We start from the raw sequence: 25,275 nt of genomic DNA on the forward strand, positions 1-25,275 counted from the left end.
TCATTTTGGTAGGTCAAATATGTTGGCGGAATATAGTCTTAATGGTAAGACTCTTGGCAGTGTGGAGGATCAGAGGGATCTTGGGGTCCGAGTCCATAGGACACTCAAAGTGGCAGCGCAGGTTGACTCTGTGGTTAAGAAGGCATATGGTGCATTGTCCTTCATCAATCGGGGAATTGAATTTAGGAGCCGGGAGGTATTGTTGCAGCTATATAGGTCCCTGGTCAGACCCCACTTGGAGTACTGTGCTCAGTTCTGGTCGCCTCACTGCAGGAAAGATGTGGAAGCCATAGAGAGGGTGCAGAGGAGACTTACAAGGATGCTGCCTGGGATGCGGAGCATGCCTTATGAAAGCAGGTTGAGGGAACTCGGCCTTTTCTCCTTGGAGAGACGGAGGATGAGGGGGGACCTGATAGAGGTGTATAAGATAATGAGAGGTATTGATAGGGTAGATAGTCAGAGGCTTTTCCCCAGGGCTGAATTGGTGGCCACAAGAGGACATAGGTTTAAGGTGCTGGGGAGTAGGTATAGAGGAGATGTCAGGGGTAAGTTTTTTACTCAGAGAGTGGTGAGTGCGCGGAATGGGCTGCTGGAAATGGTGGTGGAGGCTGATACGATAGGGTCTTTCAAGAGACTGTTAGATCGGTATATGGAGCTGAGTAAAATAGAGGGCTATGGGTAAGCCTAGTAATTTCTAGGGTAGGAACATGTTCGGCACAGCTTTGTGGGCCGAAGGGCCTGAATTGTGCTGTAATTTTTCTATGTTCTATGTTCTATGTCTGTGTCAGGAAGGAGAAAGTGTTAGAGATATTGGCACACTATAAGGTGGATAATTCCCCAGGGTCTGACAGGATCTATCTCAGGATGCTATGGAAAGCAAGGCAGGACGTTGCTGGGGCTCTGATGGAGACTTTTACATCTTTGTTAGCCACGGAAAAGGGACCAGAAGACCGGAGGATAGCTAATGTTATTCAAAAAGAGCAGTAGGGATAAGCCAGGAAACTACAGGCTGGTGAGCCTTACATCAGTAGTCGGGAAATTATTTGAAAAAATTCTAAAGCACAGGATTTATGTTCACTTGGAAAGGCAGGGACTGAGTAGGAGGAGTCAACATGGCTTTGTGCAGGGGAAACCCTCTCTCACATTGAGTATTTGAGGAGATATCTCAGTAAATTGATGAAGGCAGCGCAGTAGATGCGGTTTACCTGGACTATAGCAAGGCTTTTGACAAGGTCCCACACCATAGATTGGCCCAGAAGGTTGGGGCACATGGGATCTGAGGTGTGTTGGCAAACTGGATGCAAATTGGCTTGGTGATAGGAGGCAGGGGGTAGTAGTCAAGAGGTGTTTTTCTGACTGGAATTCTGTAACCAGTGGTGTACTGCAGGGATCAGTGCTAGGGCCATAGTTATTTGTCATATTTAAAAATGACTTAGATGAGAATTTAGGTGGACTGATTAGGAAGTTTGCTGATGACACAAAAATTAGTGGACTAGCAGCAAAGAAGGTTGTGAAAGGATACAGAGGGACATAGATGAGTTGGGCAGAGATAAGATATCTGTATTAGTCACATGTACATTGAAATACACAGTGAAATGTATCTTTTGCGTAGAGTGTTCTGGGGGCAGCCTGCAAGTGTCGCCACGCTTCCGGCGCCAACATAGCACGCCCACAACTTCCTAACCCGTACGTCTGGAATGTGGGAGGAAACCGGAGCACCCGGAGGAAACCCACGCAGACACCGGGAGAATGTACAAGCTCCTTACAGACAGCAGCCAGAATTGAACCCCGGTGGCTGGCACTGTAAAGTGTTACTCTAACAGCTATACTTTCTATTTTTATTTTATTTTATTTGATCTAAGCAGAAAACATATCCCTGAATCTGTTGACTCTTTTAGGATGTTGATACAAGCTCAACGGTCTTTAATCTAGTTAATGACCCATAGAGCTTGATAGGAATATTAACAAAAAAAAATTAGCATTGAGTGAGAGAGGAGTTGTCAGGATGGGTTACTTAAAGGTTGATCAAAGAGGTAGGTTTAGGGAGCGTCTTGAAGGAGGTGAGAGAGGCAAAGAGTTACAATATTTAAAGAGCCAACAGAACACCAAAAGGAGGCTAATACAGTCCTTCAAGCTTGCTCAATGGTTCAGTGAGATTATGGAGAAGCCACCTCATTCATTTTCTCAACTGATGCAAAATTCCCTTGAATTCCTAAAATCCTTTCCTCTCAGTCCTGAATACACAAGTGATTTGATCGCTTGCAGTGAGTATGTAATCCTAAGCATTCACCATGTTCCGAGAGAGGATACTTTTCATCTCAGTTCCAAATGGCCATTCAGCTATCTTGGACTGAGACCCTTGTTCCAGACTCTTGAAGCAGAGGGGAGTGCCTCTTGGTATGTTATTTCTAATAGAGTCATGGAGCTATAAAGCACAGAAATAGGCCCCTCTGCCCAACTTGTCTGTGCCAACCACAACGCCCATCTACTCTAATTCTATTTGCCCGCATTAGGCCTGTGTCCCTCTACACCTTTCCTATCCCTGTCCAAATGCCTTTTAAACATTGTAATTGTATCTGCCTCCACCACCTCCTCTGGCAGCTTGTTCCATTTAACCCTCACCCTCTGTATGAAAAGCTTACCCCTCAGATCACCTTCAAATTTCTCCCCTCTCATTTTAAACTTATGCCCTCATTTTAGAGGAAAAAGACTCTATCTATCCTATCTATGTACCTCAGCCTCCTGTGTTCCAGTCAGAATAAACCTAGCCTATCCAATCTCACCTGACAAGTCAAGCCCTCCATTCCAGGCAGCATCCTGGCGTAACTCTCCAGTACTCTCTCTATTGCTACCATACCCTTCCTGTAGTGTGGCAAACAGAACTGAACACAGTGCGGCCTGTGCAATGTTTTGTACAGCTGCAACATGGCATCTCAACTTTTATACTCAATACTTCAGCCTACGAAAGCAAGCATAACGAATACTTTGTTCACTACCCTATCCACCCGTGTCGCCATTTTCAGTAAGCAATGAAGTTGCACCCCAAGGTCCTCTGTATAGCAACACTCCTGAGGTCCCTGCCATTTAGTGTATATGTCCTGTTAGTAATCTTGCTGTCCTAAAATGCATTAACTCACACTTGTTTGGATTAAATTCCAAACTTTTTCCACAAAATACGTTGCCATTCTTCCTTTCCCACCTTTGTACTAATGGAGTCATTTTTTTCAGTTCTCGAAGACTACTCTGTGCCTTGTATTTTGTTTGCAGCTGGTCTTCAGCCCTCTGTTTGTCATGAGAAGCCACCTCCCTGATCCCATTATTCTACACGTGGAGAGGCGAAGCTTGGGTTTAAAAGACCCCCAACTCATCATGGGGAAAGGACGGGAAGAGTCGCTTCTGAATGTGGAACCAGAACTTGTGCACCACTTGACATTTCAAGCAAGGTAACTATAGGATTCAGACCAGTGATGGCAATCAGCCTTGTCCCATTCATCCATAAGTGGCTCCGTTGACAGCAGTCTCACTCCTGAGACAGAAAACCAGGGAGTTAAGTCCCACAACAGAGACACAGCGTCAAAAACCTAGGTCAACACTCCAGTGCAGTACTAAATGCGTGCCATACTGCCAGAAGTACTGTCTTTCAGATGAGGCCTTATCTTCATTTGCAGGTGATATTAAGAAAAACTCCATGTGACTTTTTCAGAGAAGGGTTCATCCTGGTATCCTGGCCAAACACATATCCTTTAATCAACATCATAAAAACATTATTGCATTGCTGTTTGCTTGTGAGCTTGCCGTTCACAAATTGGCTGCTCTGTTTCCTGTATTACAGCAGTGACTACCCTTTAAAAGTAGTTCATTGGCTGCAAAGTGCTTTGGAACATTCCAAAATGGGTGTTGCAGAAAGACATATTTTTGTTTCATTCTAATTTACAATGGGTTTTGATCAAACCTCTCTTTCTGTTTTCTTAGCCTACATGTACAACCATGTGTAGTGGCATTTCTATGGGGTATAATTAGTGGTAAATTGTTATGTTTTCCCACAGGGCGCATTCTGTTTTCTGAGGTAAGCTGAAGGATTAGTAGCAAAGGGTGAGGAATGCACAGCTTCTGACATCATATTTCTCTTTTGTGCCTGCAGATTTATTGCTGCAAACTGCAAGGTGACTTGGCATGTTGGATATGTCAGCAGAATATGAAGCAGTGGGGGAGGGAGAGAAAGATTTGCACTTATAAGGTCCTTTCATGATCCCGAGGTTCAAAGCACTTTACAACCAGTACATTGGACTCATAGGAAATGGGGCAGCTAATTTGTGCATGGTAATATCATATGATCCACAATTTAATTGTGCTGATGTTGGAGAGGGTTCAGAGAAGATTCACTAGAATGATTCCAGGAATGAGAGGGTTAACATATGAGGAACGTTTGACGGCTCTTGGGCTGTCCTTCTTGGAGTTCAGAAGAATGAGGGGGGACCTCATAGAAACATTTTGAATGTTAAAAGGCCTGGACAGACTAAATGTGGCAAAATTGTTTCCCATGGTAGGGGAGTCTAGTACAACAGGGCACGACTTCAGGACTGAAGGGCACCCATTCAGAACAGAGATGCAGAGAAATTTCTTTAGCCAGAGAATGGTGAATCTGTGGAATTTGTTGCCATGGGAGGCTGTGGTGGCAAAGTCATTGGGTGTATTTAAGGCAGAGATTGATAGGTATCTGAGTAGCCAGGACATCAAATGTTATGGTGAGAAGGTGGGGGAGTGAGGCTAAATGGGAGAATGGATCAGCTCATGATAGAATGGCAGAGCAGACTCGATGAGCCAAATGGCTGACTTCTGCTCCTTTGTCTTATGGTCTTAATAAAGATCTGTGTTGGAACCTGAAGTATGTCTGTTTTGAAAGTTTCATTTAATCCACATCAGTAAGAAAATTCAGTGAAAGAAAGATGGAGGTATAACAGCTGCCCAGTGTAGTGCTTGTGAATCCAGACAGACTAATGTCTACAGTTACTCAAACAACTGAGTCGACCTCAACTGTTTTAGTAACCTGGGTTTACTCTTTAAGGGAGCTTGTGAATGAAATGCTGCAATGATATATCTAAGCTGGTGAAATGTGAAAAATATATGGCACAGAAGGAGATGTTTTTACCTCTCATGTTCCAGATTGTAACAACAAAAAGTCACCTCACCTCTCTGTTTCGTTGGCCAATCTTGTTCAGTCTGTGTCCTCCTGCTACTGGGAGCAGTTTTCTCCCAATTACTCCATTTGAACACCTCTATCAAATCTCCCCTTAACCTTCCAGTGTAAAGAACAGAGCCCAATTTTCCTCATGACTAAAATTCCTCATTGCTGGTACCCCTCCAGTAAATCCATGTACCTTCTCAAACCTTAACATCCTTCCTAAAGCATGGAAAGCATTTTTATTTATTTATTCTAATTACACTTAAATAATGTCTGTAGAAATAAAATTGATTTTTTTAGTTCTTAGTCAAAATTGGGTTAGAATGAGAACACAGGGAAATGTAAATATTGTTCCTCTTCCTTTTCAGGGAGGAAGATGAAGCATCCCAGTGTGCTGTCCCGATCTCAACAGCGCTTATTAAACAAATCGCACGTGGACCACAGAGAAAATGCACTGCCAGCAAGTTACTTGCAGAGTTCTACAAAATGGGCACTGACACATGCCTCGCCTGGCCCTACATAACAAAGGAAACTGACAGGTACTGCCATGCAATCCTTCAATTGCGGTGCAGCCTGCAAATGGTCGTTTGAGGACAGCTAAATATTTAATGCAAATGGATGTCATTACATTGTGTGTACTTTAGCCGAAATCTTCCTTAATCAGTAAGCTCATAACTATGGTCAGATATGAGATATTGTGTCTAATAATATTTAAGATTTCTTTTTGTACCCTCTTTTATGAAATTATTTTTGGATTAAGAAAAATTCTTAAGGAGGCATTCAGAATTTAAACAGTATGAACTTGTTTCTGAGAGTGTTTGCTGTGTCATCCTTATTCAAGAAAATATTTATTTTGGAGATAAAATATATACATTTACAATCCTTTGGCTACAAAGTGGCCGTTTTCTTTGCAGGCCTGTCATGGTTTTGTTCGAGTCATTCAATCTCCATACTTACTGAATCAAAACATTATATCAACTGGTAATCCACAGTTAAGAAGATGGATGTCATTCTAGCTATGTCTGGGAAGATTGTAGAGTAACACAAAAGAATTTGGGGATAATCTTTGTGTAAACATTTCCTAACAGTCTTTGAAAAGAAATAACATTTTTTTTAAGGATCTGACACTATTGACATGAGGAATTATGACAGCTTAAATACTTGTTTCAAGCACAAAACTGCCAGTGATGATAATGAAGAACTAATCTGTTTCTTTAATGTGTGCTTGCATTGAACAGCAAAAACAGCAGTGAGGTTCTTGCTCAGTGGGATAGTCCAATGCAAGTTAAGCTATCTGCCTGGAAGCCCTGTCTCAATACACTTCTCGTTGAACTGCTACCTTGGGCCTTGTTTGTCAACCAGTCCAATTGGGACCTCTGGCTATTTGAAGGTGAAAAGATAGTTGTGCAGGTACCAGCTGGGAAAATTATTGTACCACCAAACTTCAAGGTAAATGAATTAATTGTTTGTTTTAAAAAAAGTAGTAGCTTTTGAAAACACAGCATTTTACTTTCTGGGATAACTTTGTGATTTGCTTTGTGTTGTTAAGATGATGCTAATATAACAAAGATCTTCAGCTGGTCCTTCAACCTGTCTAATTATTTGGATCCCAGATGGGATTATTTTAAAGCTATCCAGTCCTATCGCCTATTCACTAATTTATCTTTAAGGGTTGACATCTAGGTGGCATATTCATCATCCACCATTGCATCACTCCACAGGACAGACTTACTTTGCTCAACCCTTAATCATTTTCACTACCAGATTAAAGATTTGATTTTGCCACAAGAAAAAAAAGGAAAATCGTAGAATGAGCACATTTCCTGTTGAAGATAAAAGACTCCTTGTGAATGCAGGTTGCTCACCTTTCTTTTAAGGATTGGTAAATTGGTTTATTATTGTCACATGTTCTGAGGTACAGTGAAAAACTTTGTTTTGCATGCTATCTGTACAGATCATTTCATCACATCAGAACGTTGAGGTAGTACAAGGGAAAAGCAATAACAAAATGCAGAATATAGTGTAACAGTTACAGAGAAAATGCCATGCAGGCAGACAATAAGATGCAAGGCCATAACGAGGTAGATTGTGAGGTCAAGAGTCCATTTTATTGTACAAGAGATCCATTCAATAGTCTTATAACAGCGGGATAGAAGCTGTCCTTGAACCTGGTGGTATGTGCTTTCAGGCTTGCTTGGCACTAGCTTAGGTTGCAATGCTGAACATAAGAAATGGAAGCAAGCCTGTGCCATGTGGCCCTTTGAGCCTGCTCCATCAGAGATCATGGCTATGATTTGTCCACTTTCCCACCTGATTCCCCTATCTTCTTCATATCCAAAAACCAATCTAACTAGGGCATTAATATACTCAAGGACTGAATGAGAATTTAAAAGATTTACAACCCAACCATATGCACAATCTAAATCCATTGGAGATGCCGTAAGATATATAATGGTATGTGCTTTAACAATTATTTTTAGGAGCCTTTTCAGATTGGTATCTACTGGGCCAGTACCAACACTGTACATAAATCCACCGCAATCCGGCTCGTGCACGATATCACTTCCCCCAAGTGGCAGGATTATCCCATCTCTGATGTCATCACGCTGGATGAGGAAGGGATCGCTGACGCAGATGTAGAACTAGGTGCTCTCCCAGATCATCAGAAGGTCAGTTTGAAACAATAGTTAATCATCTTTTGCACTCGTTGAATCACTTTAGAAACCAGCCTTGTGAGGGCTCCATTCACAATGCTATTCAGAACCATGGTGGTCAGAAGAAAGTTTCTTCTCGATGGTGTTCACAGTCTTCCTGCAAGCTGCTTCATCCTGGCACATAACCTTCCAGGAAACACAACACTTTCTGCATTACAAGCTGATGCATTTTACAAACACTTTCTTCCTTTAAGTTTACATTCTTCAGAACATAGAAACAGGTCCAGGCCTTTTATAAGATAAGATATCTTTATTAGTCACATGTACATCGAAACACAGTGAAATACATCTTTTGCATAGAGTGTTGTGGGGGCAGCCCGCAAGTGTCGCCATGCTTCCGGTGCCAACGTAGCATGCCCACAACTTCCTAACCTGTATGTCTTTGGAATGTGGGAGGAAACCGGAGCACCCGGAGGAAACCCACACAGTCATGGCGGGAACATACAAACTCCTTACAGACAGCGGCCAGGATTGAACCTGGGTCGCTGGTGCTGTAATAGCGTTACACTAACCGCTACACTACCATGCCTCCTATGCCTGGTTCACCACTCAGTCGGATCATGGCTAATCTGTATCTTAACTCCATCTGATTTTGTAACCTTCAATAAACCTCCCCAACAAAAAAATTACCAACCTCACTTTTGAAACTTCTGTTGGCTGCCCCTTCCACTCTAGACATGGCAGCTTGTTAGGAGAGGGACAGATTGAAATTGGATTTCAGGCATTTTTCCCGTGATAAATGGGCACAATTTTTTATCCTGATGCCAAATGCTGTGATCTTTAGAGGTGCGGTCTGTTTGCTCAAAGGCAGCACATTACAGTCAATGCTGGGCAGTTAGTGAGAATAAGGCAGTGTCCCAGCTGAAGCAACAAACAAACTACTGGAGGAACTCAGTGGGTCGAGCAACATCTGTGGAGGAAAGGAATTGTTGATGTTTCAGGTTGAAACCCTGCATCAGGGCTTGCCTCCCACAGATGCTGCTCGACCCGCTGAGTTCCTCCAGCAGATTGTTTATTGCTCCAGATTCCACCATCTGCTGTCTCCATTGTCTCAGCTGAGTTCACGTCAGGTTCCCAGTGCCTGGGTGCTGCACTCCTTGTTTTGCTGTGAGTAACTAAAGAGAGTCACGACTTGTGACCTGTTGATCCAATTCCTGTTGGAAGGTCAAAACTGCATGGCATGCACCAGATGACATTATCACGGGTGCAGAACACAGTGGGGAAATGGCACCCGCTCAACGGTGAATCATAACTGGATGAGCCCGGTCCAATTTCTCAGTGGCCAGGATTTCAGCAGAAATAGGCATAGAAACTTCATGCAATAAAATGCTTATTGTCATAGAATTGGACAGGAATGGGCCCTTTCTGCCCACCGTCTCCATGCTGATCTTCATACCTAATTATGCTAATCCCATTTGCCCGCTTGACCCACATCCCTCTACGCCTTTCCTGCCCAAGTACCTGTCCAAATGGGGTGCATTTTAAACATTGTAATTGTATCTGCCTGCATTAACTCCTCTGGTAGCTTGTTCCACAACACACGTCACACTTGTGAAACACTTGCCCCTCAGATCTCCTTTAAATTTCTCCCCTCTCACTTTAAACTTGTGTCCTCGAGTTCTAGACTTCCCTGCTATGGGAAAAAGACTCTGACTATTTATCCTATCCAAGCCCCTCATAATTTTATAAACCTCCATATGGTCACCCCTCAGCCTCCTACAGTGAGAATAAACCCAGCCTGTCCAATCTTGCCTTATAACTACAGCCATTCTTCCCAGGAAACATCCTGGTGAATCTCTTACACACTCTCTATTGCTACCACATCCTTCTGTAGTGTAGTGACCAGAACTGTACGCAATACTCCAAGTGTGGCCTAACCAATGTTTTGTACGGCTGCAACATGATGTACCAATTCTTATAGTCAATGCCTCAGCCCGTGAATGGAAGCATGCCAAATGCCTTACCCTGTCCACTTGCATCTCCAATTTCAGCGAGCTATGGACTTGTATCCCAAGGTATCTCTGTACATACAGTAAATGCCCCCAACATTGCTGCCATTTACTCAAAATGTTCCACCAGAATTTAACTTCCAGTTTTGCCTGATTTATGCATTAAAAAGTACTTTTTTTTCTAATTCCATTTCTGGGCTAGAGTTTCAGATTTCCTTTGTATGAAGAAGTGCTTCCTCACACCTCTGGTGAATACTCTGGCTCTAATGTTACGGCCCCTTTTTTTCCGGACTCTCCCAGTGGAGCCGCAGTTTGTCCCCATTTGTCCAAAATATCTGATCAGCCCTTGCCTTTCAATACGATCTGTGTCCATGCAAACCTGTCTTTGTACTTTAATGGCAGTATCGTTCTGATGAATCTATGTTATACTCTATCCAAGACCAGTACATCCTTCCTGAGTTCCCCAGATTAAATGTGTTTACTCCAGTTTGTGGTCTTGCCAGATCTCTGTATAAATCTAGCACAACTTCCACCCCCTTGAGTAAAAAGCCAAAATTGCATTAGCGGTTTAAATCATTTTTTCTTTAGCTTTTCATGATATCTGTAGATGGACTCCTCAGCCTCCCTGTTCCTCCTGTTGAAAGTGGCCTAATCATTCTTTATTAGGTCCAAGTTGGATGACTTCACTGTGCGTAGGATGAATCATTCTGGATCCAGCCTGCTGCCTGAGCTTGCAGTCCTACTCATATTAACCTATTCTGGATACGGAAGAAAATCAAAATTAATGAAACAAAAATTTAGAACATTGATTTAATTGAATATACCTAACACTAACATTAAAGAAAATTAAAATAAGTAAAGCCTGTTCCTATTTTTCACAGGAATGGTGATCCTGTACAAATGAATGGGGTCACGGTTCCTGTGCCAGCCCTCCTTGCTGTAAAACCAAGGGGTCACTGCTAAGTGCACCCAGCCCCTCTCCTCAGCAGGTCAGTGCTCCACCACGGGACTCAATGGTAAGTTCACCAATGGAGTAAGAAATCAGATGTGTCAACATCTGACCCCCCAGCTTGTCTTGGATTTGCAAGTGCATAAATCCGAGACTTGCTGTGCAGATAGCTGGCAGTTCCCTATGGAACTGCTGGTTAAAGGAAAGGTCGATCAGCCCCAATGACCTTCCTTAAGGAAAAGGAAAGACAAATCGCATCAAGTTTTGTCCACATCCAACACACACAGCTGATTACAGCAGTTCCCTTGAAGCTACTTAAGTAACAACTCACCTCCTTCATGCACACACACATATTGTTTCCTTTTAAGTCTATTACACAGATGCTTTCATCCTTTCTCCCAGATCCTTTCCGATTAAGAGGCTGAATATCCCTCCATCATATTCTGTTCACAGTATGACTGCACTCATTCACATTTCTGCATTTGACAATCGCCTACTTACCACTCCAGATGATGATTAAAAGTGTAGCTTTTCCAACAATGTACACACCCTGTTCTCATCTGGGGAAAAAAAATCTGAAAAATAAGAATTAGAGCTAAGCTTGGGATGAATTACCTCAACTATCACTACTTCTTCTGTCGCTAAAGTACTTGCTAGGAATGCCTGTTCTAAATTTCTTTCAATATTGATAGTGCTTCATCCTTTTCTCCAGTATTGTTAATGCCTCAGCTCAAAGCTCTGGTGTTCTCTTCCTACCTCCCTACATTCCTCTTTTAAGATGCTCCTTAAAACTTTTCTTCACATTTTCCAATATCTCCTAATGTGTCTCAGTTTTGTGTCTTGTTCGATAAATGTTCCCGTGTGACTTTTAATAAAGACACTAGAGTCTGAGAGTAATACAACATGGAAACAGGCCCTTTGGCCCAACTCGTCCATGTTGACCAAGTTGCCCCATCCAAGCTAGTCCCATTTGCCTGCATTTGATCCATATCCCTCTAAAGTTTTTATATCCATGTACCTGTCCAAAAGTATTTTAAATGTTGTAATTGTATCCACCTCTACCTTTATTATAAAAGTTATTGATAATGTAATCTGTTTAAGGTTGTCACCACACCAACCTATATGTGGATCTTCATGCAAGTGTTTTGCCTAAAGCTTTATTAATTTTGGACATTATATATTTTTAAATGAATTGTGAGTTTTCTAAGAAATGTAGGATAATAATGAACAAGAAGGTATTCATACATTAAGGATTCTGGATTGCTAGTGAAATGAGAGGTGTGAACCTATTAGGAATCTTTTTGATACATAGGCTCATATTAATAGATTGTGGCATTGTGTGTATTAATTGCTAGCAAGAGATAAATTTATTTGGTGTGAAGCCACATTCTGGTCTAAATGATCGCAGCTTATAACTGGTGTGGCACTCAGGAATCCAAATTATCAGAAACAAGGAACGTAAAGCTACCTGGTCAAGTTAAAAACCTGTGCTAACCCTTTTATAATTCTTCCACTTCCCATCACGTTCATTGTATCATAGCAGATTTTTTTCCCCTCCTTTGAATGTTTCGACAGTTTCCTTTTGAAAGCTACTTTTGAATCTGGAGCCGCCACCCCAGAAGGCGGTGTCGCCAGACCCAATCTCCTGCTGGAATGAAAAATCCTTCTTTCATTCCTGTCTCTTTTACCAATTATGTTAAACCTGTGCCATGTGGTAACGGCTGTGTTTATTCTTTCTAAACCATCCGTAATTGTAAGCAGCTCCAACACATCTCCTGTCAGCCACTTTTTCTAAAGAAATCAACCCCATCCTTTCTACTTTATGCCCCCACACCTCATGGTGAATTTCATTCATGCCTCCTCCAAAGCCTAAACATCCTTTCTAAAGAGCAGTGCCAAGTGTTGGACACTGTATCCTACCTGGTATTGAGCAAATGTTTTACATCACTTCAGCATAACTTCCTGGCTGCTCTCTGCCCTGGATGCTATGTGTATGCAAATACCTCCATGCCTCTCTGTTCTTTCAAAGTTGTATTGTTGACTTGGATGGTGGCACACTTTTCTGAATCGAAGTTCTGTCACCAATCTGGCCTTTCTAGAAGGAAGTCTCTGACCTCTTGAAGTTTGTTATGACCTTGGTTACTGTTTTCTGTGCATCAAGTTGTCGACTACTTACAAGTTTCAACATTGTGCCCCATACCCCCAGTTCAAATCATTAACGTATTATCAAAATAGCAGTGGATCAAGTACTGAGCTCTCTAGAACATCAGTGTACACCTCCCTTACAATATTGTGTACCTCTGTCCTTAAACTACACCTCTGCTGTGGTAACAATAGTGATTCTATTCCTATTTGCATACTGGTTAGGATACATGTCATTATCTTACCCGGGCTCAGCAATGATATAGATATTATTACTGGCAATTTTGGTCATCTCCCTTTCTGAAGTTCAACTTTAGTTGATAAGTAAAGAGTAAAACATTTGAAACATAAAAGTATCATTTCATAAACTATGCTAATTCTTCTGATATGTTTTCATAACTAATGGTGTACGAAACTGTATAACAGGATGAATGAGAGTTATTTATATATTTCCCCTTCTTTGCTGCAAACGCTGTAGGAATCTCAGTGCAGGGGTCAATGGGATAACAGTAAGTGGGCCATGTGTCTTTTGATTGCAGAGCAGCTTGCCTACATTACATCTGTGACTACACTTCAAAAGAAATTCATTCAATACAAAGTGCTTTGTAACATCCCAAGAGTAAAAGTGATTATTATGTACTGTGCAAGTTCTTTCTTTTTGTTTCATTCTATTTTACTGATAAGTTCCTTGTGCTCCACAGCTGTGTCAGTTCTGCATATCTTCAGCGGTACGACATGGGATTCAGATCCTTGTGATCGAAGACAAGACAGTTATAATTAACAACACAAGTCACAAAATCTATTATCGCCCCATGCTCATCTTCCCGGAACAAGCGACACTGAGAGAGGTACGCTTGATGCAATAATTTTTTTTTATCAAATTTACTTAACCGCAAGTAGTAACCTTATGATGATAGTCACTAGACACTCGCACCCCATTCAGCATCACCCACAGGGTGCTGATTCATTATACTGCTGGAGTACACAAATGAACAAGTATATATTTATGTTCCAAGAGAAATCTCTGGGCTGCGGTGAGTCAAACAGACAGGCAGGGACACAGCAGCTTCCATCAGGAGGTGATGAGAAAACCGTAGGATCCAGATGGTCAAGGCATGGAGCAGGTACTACCATTCTCCAGCAATGGCCATACTTGACAAGGTTCCACACGGTAGGCTGGTCCAGAAGGTTAAAGCACAAAATCCAGGGCGTGTCGGCAAACTGGATCCAAAACTAAAACACAAGAAATTCTGCAGATGCTGGAATCTGGAGCAATGCACAAAAAGTACTGGAGGAACTCAGCAGGTCAGGCAGCATCCCTGGAGGGAAATAAACAGTCGACGTTTCAGGCTGAGACCCTTCATCAGGACAGTTTTGTGTATGGATCCAAAACTAACTTACTGATAGGAGGCAGAAGGTAGTGGTGGATGGGTGTTTTTCTGACTGGAAATCTGTAACAGGTGCTATACTGTAGGGATCGGTCCTTTGTTGTTTGCTATACATATAACTGAATTGGATGAGAATGTAGGTGGTCTGATTAGTAAATTTGCAGATGACACCAAAACTGGTGGAGTCGTAAATAGCGAAGAAGGTTGTCTAAGGATACAGAGGGGCATAGATCAGCTGGAAAGTTAGGTGGACTGGTGGCAGATAGAATTAAATCCAGACCAGTGTAAAGTAATGTGCTTTGGGAAGTCAAATTCTGGAAGGACTTGTAGAGTGAATAGCAGGTTCACGAGGAGCGCTGATGTACAGAGAGACCTTGGGGTGCAAGTCCATAGCTCGCTGAAAGTGATGACACAGATGGATAGGATAATGAAGGAGGCATTTGGTTTGCTTGCCTTCATAGGCCAGGGCTTTGAATATAAGAGTTGGGACATCACGTTGCAGCTGTACAAAACATTAGTTAGACCATTTGGAGCATTAGTAACATTTCTGGTCAGGAAGGATGTGGTAGCTATGGAGACGGTGCAGAAGAGATTTACCAGGATGTTGCTTTAAGTGGAGGGCTGCTGTTATAAGGAGAGGTTGGATAGGCTGGGTTTATACTCACTGGAACACAGGTGGCTGAGGGGTGACCTTATGCAGGGTATTCCCAGGTTACGGCAAGGTTCTGTTCCTGTGAACAGTTCGTAACCCAGACAGTTCGCAAGTCGGAAAAGCGGCCCTAAACTGAGATCCCAGGCGGCAGAAGGCGCCTGCAGCCCCACAGCAGCTGGCAAATCCACACCGCTGGTCTTCCAAATGCTTGGTTGTACATATGAGCTGTACGTAAGTCTGGTGTTCGTAAGCTGGGGAGGACCTGTACAGAGGTTTTCAAAATTATGAGGTGCACAGATAGGATAGATAGCCAGAGCCTTTTTTCCCACAGCGGGGGAGTCTAGAACTAGATGATACAGGTTTAAAGTGAGAGGGGAGAAATGTGAAGGACATCGAGGGGTACGTTTTTCACACGGAAGGTGGTGGTTATCTGGAGTGAGCTGCCAGAAAAGGTGGTAGAGAAGTACAATTACAATGTTTTAAAGGCACTTGGACAGATGATTAGATAGGAGAGGCGTAGAGGGATATGGGCCTAATGCAGGCAAATGGGATTAAGCATAGTTAGTCATCACAGTCGGTATGGATGAGGAGGACTGAGAAGGCCTGTTTTCTGTGCTGTATGATTCTATGGTTTCTCCGCACTGGAGAAAGTGTACAGTTAATGGTGGACCCCTTAATAGCATTGAGGTACAGAGGGATCTTGGGGTCCAGGTCCATAGTTCACTGAAAGTGGCTATGCAAGTGGATAAGGTGGTAAAGAAGGCACATGGCATGCTTGCCTTCATTGTGTTGAATTTAAGAGTAAGGAAGTCACGCTGCAGCTATGTAAAACTTTAGTCAGACTGCACTTGAAGTATTGTGTGCAGTTCTGGTCGCCCCATTAGAGGAAGGATGTGGACACTTTGGAAAGGGTGCAGAAGAGGTTTGGTATGGAGGCTCCAATGTGCAGGATTGAAAGAGGCTGCAGAGGATTGTAGACTCAGCCAAATCCATCATGGACACAACCTTCCCGCCATCAAGGACATCTTCAAGAGGCAGTGCCTCAGGAAGGCAGCATTCATCATTAAGGGCCTTCACCACCCAGAACATGCCCTCTTCACATTACTACCAATGGGGAGGAGGTAAAGGAGCCTGAAGACCCACACTCAATGATTCAGGAACAGCTTCTTCACCTCCGCCATCAGATTTCTGAACGGTCCATGAACCAATGAACACTACCTCCATATTCCGCTTTTGCACTATTTATTTATTTTTGTAACTTATAGTAATTTTTATGTCTGCCACAAAATAACAAATTTCACGACATATGTCAGTGATAATAAACTGATTCTGATACCGATACCAGGATGCTGCCTGGATTAGAGGATTTGAGCTATAACAAAAGGTTGGACAAACTTGGGTTGTTCTTCCTAGAGTGTTGGAGGTTGAGGGGAGACCTGATAGAAGTTTTTGAAATTATGAGAGGCATAGATAGACAGTCAGAATCTTTTCCCCAGCGTAGAAATGTCAAACACCAGAGGGCATGCTTTTAACGTTAGAGGGGAGAGGTTTAAAGGCAACATGAGGGGCAGGTTTTTGTGCCGAGAGTGGTAGGTGCCTGGAATGGGTTACCAGGGGCAGCAGTGGAAGCAGGCAGTTTGGTGGAGTTTAAGAGGCTTTTAGATAGACCCATGAATCTGAAGGGAATGGGAGGATATGGATGATACACAGGAGGAGAACATTTAGAAGAAAATGGCATCAAGATTGGCACAACATTGTGGGCCAAATGTCCTGTCCAGTGCTGTACTGTTCTTCATTTAACCATGCAGTGATGGGACAACTTTCACTGTTGCATTGCTGTTAGAGCACCAGCAGAGGGCTGAACCTTCAACCAGGTTCCCAGCACAGCAGAACAATGAGGTGGGCAGTTCATGCCAAGTTCCTGGCACAGCAGCACTGTCAGTAACACATCTTTCTGTAACTTATAATGTTATAATGACACCTTTTGCACTGACTTCATTAGCACTTTCATCCCTGGGAGGTTCTAGTATAATTACAGACCAGTGAGTCAGTGATTCATGAATTTAAATTTATAGCTTTCTCTTGTCTGACATTGAAACAAGTTTCCCCTTGAGTCTTTCATTGACCTCTGCTACAGCTTCTGAGAAAAGAAATAGTAACACAGAGTAGGTCAAACTCAAGAGTGTGACTGGGATCTCTGCAATAGATTTTTGTTGGGTAAGGGTATTATAGATCATGGACTGAATGTTATTTGATGGAATTGATCTTAGAATTGACTTCACTGAACCTTTTTTTTACAGTTTATAAAGGCCATTTAGTCCAAGAGTTTTGTGCTAGTGTTTATGCTGGACTCCAGCCACTTCTCACCCCTCTTCGTATAATCCAGTCAAACATTCTTCTCTCCCTTTTATGTTAGTTGAGCATTCTAACCATTTCCTGGGTATTGAGGTTCGTCCTGAACTCTTGAAGACGCAAGAGACCGCAGATGCTGGAACCTGGAGCAACAAGCAATCTGCTGGAGGAACTCCGCGGGTTAGACAGCATCTGTGGGAGGAAAGGAATTGTTGACATTTTGTGTTGAAACCTGTCTTGATGCAGGGTTTCGACCTGAAATGTCGACATTTCCTTTCTTCCCACAGATGCTGCTCAACACTCTGAGTTCGGCCAGCAGATTGTTCGTTGCTCCTGAATTCTTGGCTGTATTTATTTTTGGCTGTCTTCTACTTGTGGTCTCAGTTCTTCTCTTCCCTGAATGGAAATGTTGTCTTCGCCAATGAAATCCTTTAAAATCCTGCCAGATTGCGCCTACTCGTTTTTGCTTTTCCTTTTGCCTAAGCTTCCTTGAAAGTGGCCACGCAAGTAGATAGGGTGGTAAAGAAGGCATACGGCATGTTTGCCTTTACTGGTCAGAGCCTTGAGTTTAAGAGTAAGGAGGTCATATTGCAGCTGTATAAAACTTTGGTTAGGCCACACTTGGAGCATTGTACACAATTCTAGTCACCCCATTATAGGAAGGATGTGGAGGCTTTGAAAAGCGTACAGAAGAGGTTTACCAGGATGCTGCCTGGATTAGAGGGTATGAGCTACTGTAAGGAGTTTGTACGTTCTCCCCATGCCTGTGTGGGTTTCCTCCGGGTGCTCCGGTTTCCTCCCATGTTCCAAAGACATACGGGTTAGGAAGTTGGGGGCATGCTATGTTGGCGCCGGAAGCATGGCGACACTTGCGGGCTGCCCCCAGAACACTCTATGCAAAAGATGCATTTCAATGTACATGTGACTAATAAAGATATCTTATAAGGAGAGGGTGGACAAACTTGGCTTGTTTTCTCTGGAGTGTCGAAGGCTGAGGGGAGACCTGATAGAAGTTTATCAAATTATGAGAGGCATATGTAGGGGAGACAGAAATGTCCCAGGGTAGAAATGTCAAGTACTAGAGGACATGCATTTAAGGTGAGAGGGGAAAAGTTCAAAGGAGATGTGTGCGGCAAGTTTTTTTACACAGAGTGTGGTGGGTGCCTGGAACTGGCTGCCAGGGGTGGTGGTGGAAGCAGATACAATAGTGGCGTTTAAGAGACTGTTAGATAGACACACGAATATGCAGGAGTGGAGGGATACGGATCATGTGTAGGCAGAAGAGATCTAGTTTAATTTGGCATCATGTTTGGCCCTGACATCATGGGCTGAAGGGCCCGTTCCTGTGCTGTACTGTTTACTGTTCCATATGTTCTGTTCCTTTGTACATGTCTGAAGAGGTTCCAGTAGTTTGGACATCAGCACCCAAACAGATGGCATGGGAACAGACAAAGGGCAGTGACTACATGAATTACAGACAATTATTACGAACCAAGCTATTATTTATAGCTGCATCAGGAGGGGTGTTTATTGATGTTGCACTAATAGAATCATGTATTACAGAGGTCATTCACCCCATTGAATCTGTACTGCCTCTCAGTAGTTCAATCCTGTCAGTCCCATTCCCCTGTTCTTTTCCCTTAGACCTGCAAATTACTTCCAAGTAACTGTCCAATTCCAATGTTTTAACCCTGATTATCACTCTTTCCCTCAAAAGCAGTGAGATCCAGATCATAGTTACCCTTTGCATAACAGAAAGGTGGCCCACATTACCACATCTACGTCTGATTTCATGCTGTTCAATTCTCATAACGATAACTTGGTTGAAAGTTTGTGTTAGAATTTGGGCCTTTCATCTTTGTATGCTTTGTCACATTTCGTGACGAAGCATACAAGAATGAAAGGTGCAAATTGCTACAACTATGAAAGATTGAAGATGATAACTTAAAAGCGTGTCTTATTTTCATCTAATTGATTTCATAATCCCTGCTCGAAACTCTTGAATCAACTAACTTTCCTAGTTTGGTATAATCTGTGATTATTGGGATAGATTTTCACACTGAATAATTTTCCATTAAGCAGTGGGAAGAGCAACGAAAGCATGCTCTCAGCCTTAGCAGTCTGAAGTCTCAGATTAATTCATTTAGCTGCTCATTAGTACACTTGCAGTGAAGACTGGCTGACCCACCAGCAGGAAAGTGACATTTACAATAGCACCTGCTTAGAGTAGTCCTTTAACTCTCTGTCAAATGTCTGCTCCTTCGGCAGAACTAGATCACTAGCCATCTTGGGAAGGACCATCTCCACTTAGTCAGTGATGGAGGCTTTCTTTGAGTGGCAAAGGCATGGAGCCAACTCCATTCCCCCAGATGGATTTAGAGTAGGCAGGCAGACTCTACAGCAGGTCTGGAGGTCTGTGGCTATACATGTAAACCCTCTGCCAGAGCTCTACTGGAACTGTTCTTCTATAGACTTTGATGCATAATTTGTAAATGTGATAGTTTAATTTTTTAAATCACATGACTCAAATTGGCAATCTGCACATCCTGAACTGCTATAAATTAACAGATAGCAGTCTCAACGGATTTTGTTTAACTGACAAATCTTTTACAAATTTCCAACTATTTAATGATATGGCCAAACTAATTATTATATAAATTCCTTTCAAAATTTGACATGCTCCTGTCTTGTAACGAATAGCTTTCAGTGTAACTTCAGTAACTTGTGAAGTCTTTAACAGATTTACACCCAGTTTCATTGCATAGATTTTGTTACCATTTTTTTTCAAGAATAATTGTGGTGTAATATGAGATGTCTGCCTTTGTTATATTAGACGTTTAATGCCCATTTACTAGCTTCAGTTAGGCTGGACTTATTTTCAATAACCTCAGTATGTTGGCAGCTGTGGTCTTGGCATGTTACCCTGAGGGGGGAAACACTGCCCTTCCACCCTTGTCATCTGTTGACATTTAACATGCTCGTTGAAGTAAGACATATACATTTCAAAACAAGTAGGAAGCCCTATTATTAGCTACTTTCCTGCTAGACAGTTGTTTAAAAATACAAAGTGCAGATCACACACAAGGAGAAATTTGTACTTTCCATGTTGGAAAGCATGGTAGCCATAAAGGCATGATATATTCCTCATCGTCCAGACAGTTGTGGGATTACCTTGAATCATAGAGATGTACAGCGCAAAACAGGCTCCTCAGCCCACAGAGTCTGCACGAACCATCAACCACCAATACCTAGGGAGTGTCTGGTGATGTTACTCATGTCCCATTCACTGATGCTGGGCTAAGACTGAGAATGAGGTTGTGAGATATGTCTTCGCTGAGCTACTGGAGTACAACAGGTTATTCGCTGTGTCAACCCTGTCCTCGCTCTGTCATAGAATCATAGAGCTATTCAGCATGGAAACTGGCCCTTCTGCCCAACTTGTCTGTGATATCAGATATATGCCTTCCCCACCCTCTCTGCAACTGAAAATTGACATTTTGTTTTCTTTTCCAGTTCTGGTGAAAGGTTTTGAACCTGAAATTCTTGCTCTGTTTCTCTTTCCATAGGTGCTGCCTGACTTGTTGAATATTTCCACCATTTTCTGGTTTTTTTGAAGCACAGGTTGCTTTGCAGATCCCATACCATGTTAGCTGATTAAAAAAGTGTTCAAATTACATATTTAATGTATACTCCTAAACCTTCTGCCTTCTAATCCTTACATTTTTTGAAGTGGAAAATAAATTGTAAAATTTGCAGTGTCATAGAATTGTGTTAGATCAGAATGAATTGAACCTCTTGGTCCAGCTCATCCCAGTTAGTGTTTATGACCTCTTTCTTAAGAACATTGAATGTGGAACATTACAGCACAGTACAGGCCCTTCAGCCCACAATGTTGTGCCAACATTTTATCCTGCTCTAAGATCTATCTAACCCTTTCCTCCCACATAGCCCTCCATTTCTCTATCATTCATGTGTCTAAGAGTCTCTTAAATGTCCCTAACGTATCTACCCCCACAACCTCTGCTAGCTGTGCATTCCACGCACCCACCACTCCCTGTGTAAAAAACTTACCTCTGACATCCCCCTTATACCTTCTTCCAGTCTCCTTAAAAATATGCCCCCTTGTGTTAGCCATTTTTGTCCTGGGAAAAAGTCTCTGACTGTCCACTCGATCTGTGCCTCTTATCGTCTTGTACACCTCCATCAAGTCACCTCTCATCCTCCTTCTCTCCAAAGAGAAAAGTCCTAGCTCACTCAACCTATCCTCATAAGAAATGCTCTCCAATCCAGGCAACATCCTGGTAAATCTCCTCTGCACCCTCTCTAAAGCTTCCACATCCTTCCCATAATGAGTCGACCAGAGCTTGTTATTCTTGACATCTCACCCAATCTAATTCAGTCTCTTTACCTCTCTCTGTTCCTTAGACCCAACCCCTTTAACCATTCGTTTGGTCATCTGTGTCCCCATATCTCCTGATCCAGCTTCATATTGGATTTTGTTTGATAAGGTTCCTGAAAAGCTGCTTAGGACGTTTGACTGTGTTGAAGTTAACACTTGTTGCTGGATGACCTGTTATTAGCAAGTCTAGCAAGGGATCTAATGAGGGAGGGGAAGTATCATAGAGTCATCGAGTTATACAGCATGGAAACAGGCTCTTTGGCCCAGCTTGTCCATGCAGATTCAGGTTCAGATTCGTTTATTGTCATGTACACCAGGGTGCAATGAAATTCCTTGCTCACGTGAAGCTCACAGAGTAAACAGTATACATGGTAATAGTAAATACAACAATAAATACAGTGACAAGCACAAAGCAACAGAATGGTGCAAAGTATAGTAGTGCGAACTGAAGTAGTGCAACAAGAAATAAGATACATGGACAGATGGGATCAACTCGCTGGGCAACACAGTAAGTATGGATGAGTTGGGCCGAAGGGCCTGTTTCCATGCTGTATGACTCGATGACTCTTAAGATCATAGAAGTCTACCTGAGCTAGTCCCATTTGCCTGTGTTTGGCCCATATCCCTCTAAACCTTTTCTAAAAGTCTTTTAAACATTATAATTATACCTGTCTCTACAGTTTCCTCTGGCAGCTCGTTGCAGATACCCTCCACCCTCAGTGTGAAAAATGTTCCCCTCAGGTCCTTTTTAAATTTTTCCTCTCTCACTTTAAACCTATGCCCTCTAGTTTTTTTACTCCCCTACCCTGGGATAAAGACACTGACCATTCACCTTATCTGTGCCGTTCATGATTTTATAAAGTTCTGTAAAGTTACTTCTCAGCCTCCTACACTCCTGGGAAAAAAGCCCCAGCCGATCCATCCTCTCCTTATAACTCAGGCCTCCAGTCCCGGTAACATCCTTGTGAATCTTTTCTGCACCCTGTCTATCTTAATGACATCCTTCCTATAGCTGGGCAAGTGTTTGCATCAACCCAGCAACACGATTGGTTGAAGTCCATCTTTTCCTCAAATGGGTAAGACCTAAAGAGGAAATGAATAAAGTGGGGCAAAAATATCTTTTAACCAAAATATTCCCAAATGCACATTACATTTTTACTTTTTTCTGTTTAAAAGATTCTGTGCTTGTGTATTAATGAAATTTAGTTTAATCTAATTTCTCAAGGCTATCTCAGGTGTCAGCTATCGCATATTGGTCTTTCACCTCCCTGGGGTTCAAGTCCCACTGTATAGATTTGGGGAGGTAGAAAATGTATGCATCATGCACGCAATATAGTTATGTATGCACGTTGAGCTCTGCTTCTGATATTTGATTCCATTAACCTCAGTGGAACTGAATTTCAGAAGCAGAGTTCAACATGCAGATGTTAAAACACCGCAAATAGAGCAAACTACTGTTCTCTATTCTTTCAATCCATAAGCAAACCTTCTTTACTACCGTACTAGGAGAGCATTATGTTCGTCTTTCATTGTTCATCTGTGAGGCCAGATAAAGACTAAAATTGGTGAAAGTTGCTAAATAAGTGAACAATTTCCTTTCATGGTGTTGTTCAATAATTAATAACCTTATTTCTGTTTTTCAGTGTGATTATATACCAGAGAGTGCTGTATTTAGCCTCTCTCCAGCAAGGGCCCAATCTCCTGGTGTGCCAAGTTCCATTCCTTGCTGGGACTTCGTCGCTGGTGGAAGTCTATCAGACTTAAGCAATCCATTGCCCCAGAAGCATCTCCTGCTCAGTTACTCTTCACATGCTGGCACAAGCGGCTGTCGGAACTGGAGCCTGCCAGTTGTGATTAGACAGGATTTTCCAAGGCAATGCGTAGCCGTGCCTCTTGGGGATTGCACTGAAAACGGATTTTGTTCCAGGTACAGTTAAAGTAGTTTTTGTTAAAAAAGAATGTCTTTTTGTCATACACTGCTGTGCAGAATTATTTGACTTCAACATTGATATTTCAAGAAAGCTAACAAACATCCACCATCGGGACTTCTTGGAGGGCTTTCTTGTCTGAAGATGGAAACAGTACTTCTCCCCTTCTTTTATCTAAAGCAAAGTTGCTTTTGTATATTTTGGGACTAATCGTTCTTGATCTTACTTCTCCAAATAGCAAATTTCCCCTCACGGTTAATAGATTGAAATCTGGCAGAAACACCCGATCATTTATAGAAATGATCAGCAATGGCATGTTTACTTTCAGTAGATTTATTGATGTCAATATGTGCCTCTCCTGCTTCTAATCCAAAAGCTCTGTTCAAACAATATGTATTGTCAAATCTTATTCTTATCAAACCTTTGAGGACCTGCAATGTAGTTTAAATTTGCTGAGCAGCATTTAGAGTCATAAGAGTCATAGAGTTATACAGCACGGAAACAGGCCTTTCAGCCCAACTGGTCCATGCCGACCAAGATGCCCAAGCTCGTTCCATTTGTCAACATTTGGCCCATAACCATTAAAACCTTTCTAACCCACGTACCTGTCCAACTGTCTTTTTAAAGTTGTTATTTTACCTGCCTCAACCACTTCCTCTGGCAGCTCATTCCACATGGATACTACCCTTTGTGTAAAAAAGTTGCCCCTCAAGTTCCTATTAAGTCTCTCTCCTCTCACCTGAAACCTATGCCCTCTAGTTCTTGATTCCTCAAACCTGGGAAAAAGACTGAGTGCATTCACCCTATCTATGCCCCTCATGATTTTCTGCACCTCTATAAGCTCACCTCTCAGTCTCTTACACTGCAAGGAATAAAATTCTGGCCTGTCCAACTTCTCCCTATAACTCAGTCCCTCAAGCCCTGGCAACATACTTGTAAATCTTTTCTACACTCTTTCCAGTTTAATAACATATTTCCTATAGCAGGGCGACCACAACTGAACACAATACTCCAAATACAGTCTCATCAGCGTCCTGTACAACTGCACCATGACATCCCAACTTTTATAAAAGCAGAGGTTCATTGTACCTGTGGTGAAACTTTGTCCCCCTGTCCTGAAAAAGTTTTCATTGATGGCACCTGTCAGGTAAATTATTCTATAAATGGCTTCAGGAAATGATAACATAATGAGCTATATTAATGCAAAGATTATATTTCTAATTGTAATAGAGTTGACAGCCAAGCAACAAATTTGTCCTCAGCATTTTTGACATTTGCCTACTTGAATGATTTCAAGAAATTATCTCAAAGCTTTGAGAGCTTTGGCATTCCTTTGAGTAATTTTTTGAATATGGTCAGCAATGAACACTCGTGTTCAAAAAGCGAATCCTCACACTGTTCCTGTTCATCTCTTTCCTTATGAAATCAGTTATTTTGAAAAAGATAAATTAAAGCAGATTTTCAGACAGAAGTTAAGATTCAGAAGATCTTTAACTTTGTGGGCTGAAGGGCCTGTTCCTGTGCTGTACTGTTCTATGTTCTATATCAAACCCAGGTCACTGGAGCTGTGAGGCAGCAGGTCTACTAACTGTACCACTGTATCACCATAATTACTGAACA

General features: G+C 42.2%; 1 protein-coding gene across 1 annotated transcript in view; it reads left to right on the plus strand.

Moving 5' to 3' along the window:
• The window catches only part of LOC127574065 (intermembrane lipid transfer protein VPS13B-like), a 795,946-nt gene that overhangs the window by 737,161 nt on the left and 33,510 nt on the right, over positions 1-25,275 (plus strand). Inside the window, 6 exon segments of the mRNA XM_052022696.1 lie at positions 3,268-3,443; positions 5,551-5,721; positions 6,421-6,631; positions 7,663-7,851; positions 13,638-13,784; positions 23,371-23,654. Of these exon segments, the coding sequence (XP_051878656.1) occupies positions 3,268-3,443; positions 5,551-5,721; positions 6,421-6,631; positions 7,663-7,851; positions 13,638-13,784; positions 23,371-23,654 (1,178 nt within the window).

Source organism: Pristis pectinata, chromosome 9, assembly GCF_009764475.1.
Source record: "Pristis pectinata isolate sPriPec2 chromosome 9, sPriPec2.1.pri, whole genome shotgun sequence".
NCBI lineage: Eukaryota > Metazoa > Chordata > Chondrichthyes > Rhinopristiformes > Pristidae > Pristis > Pristis pectinata.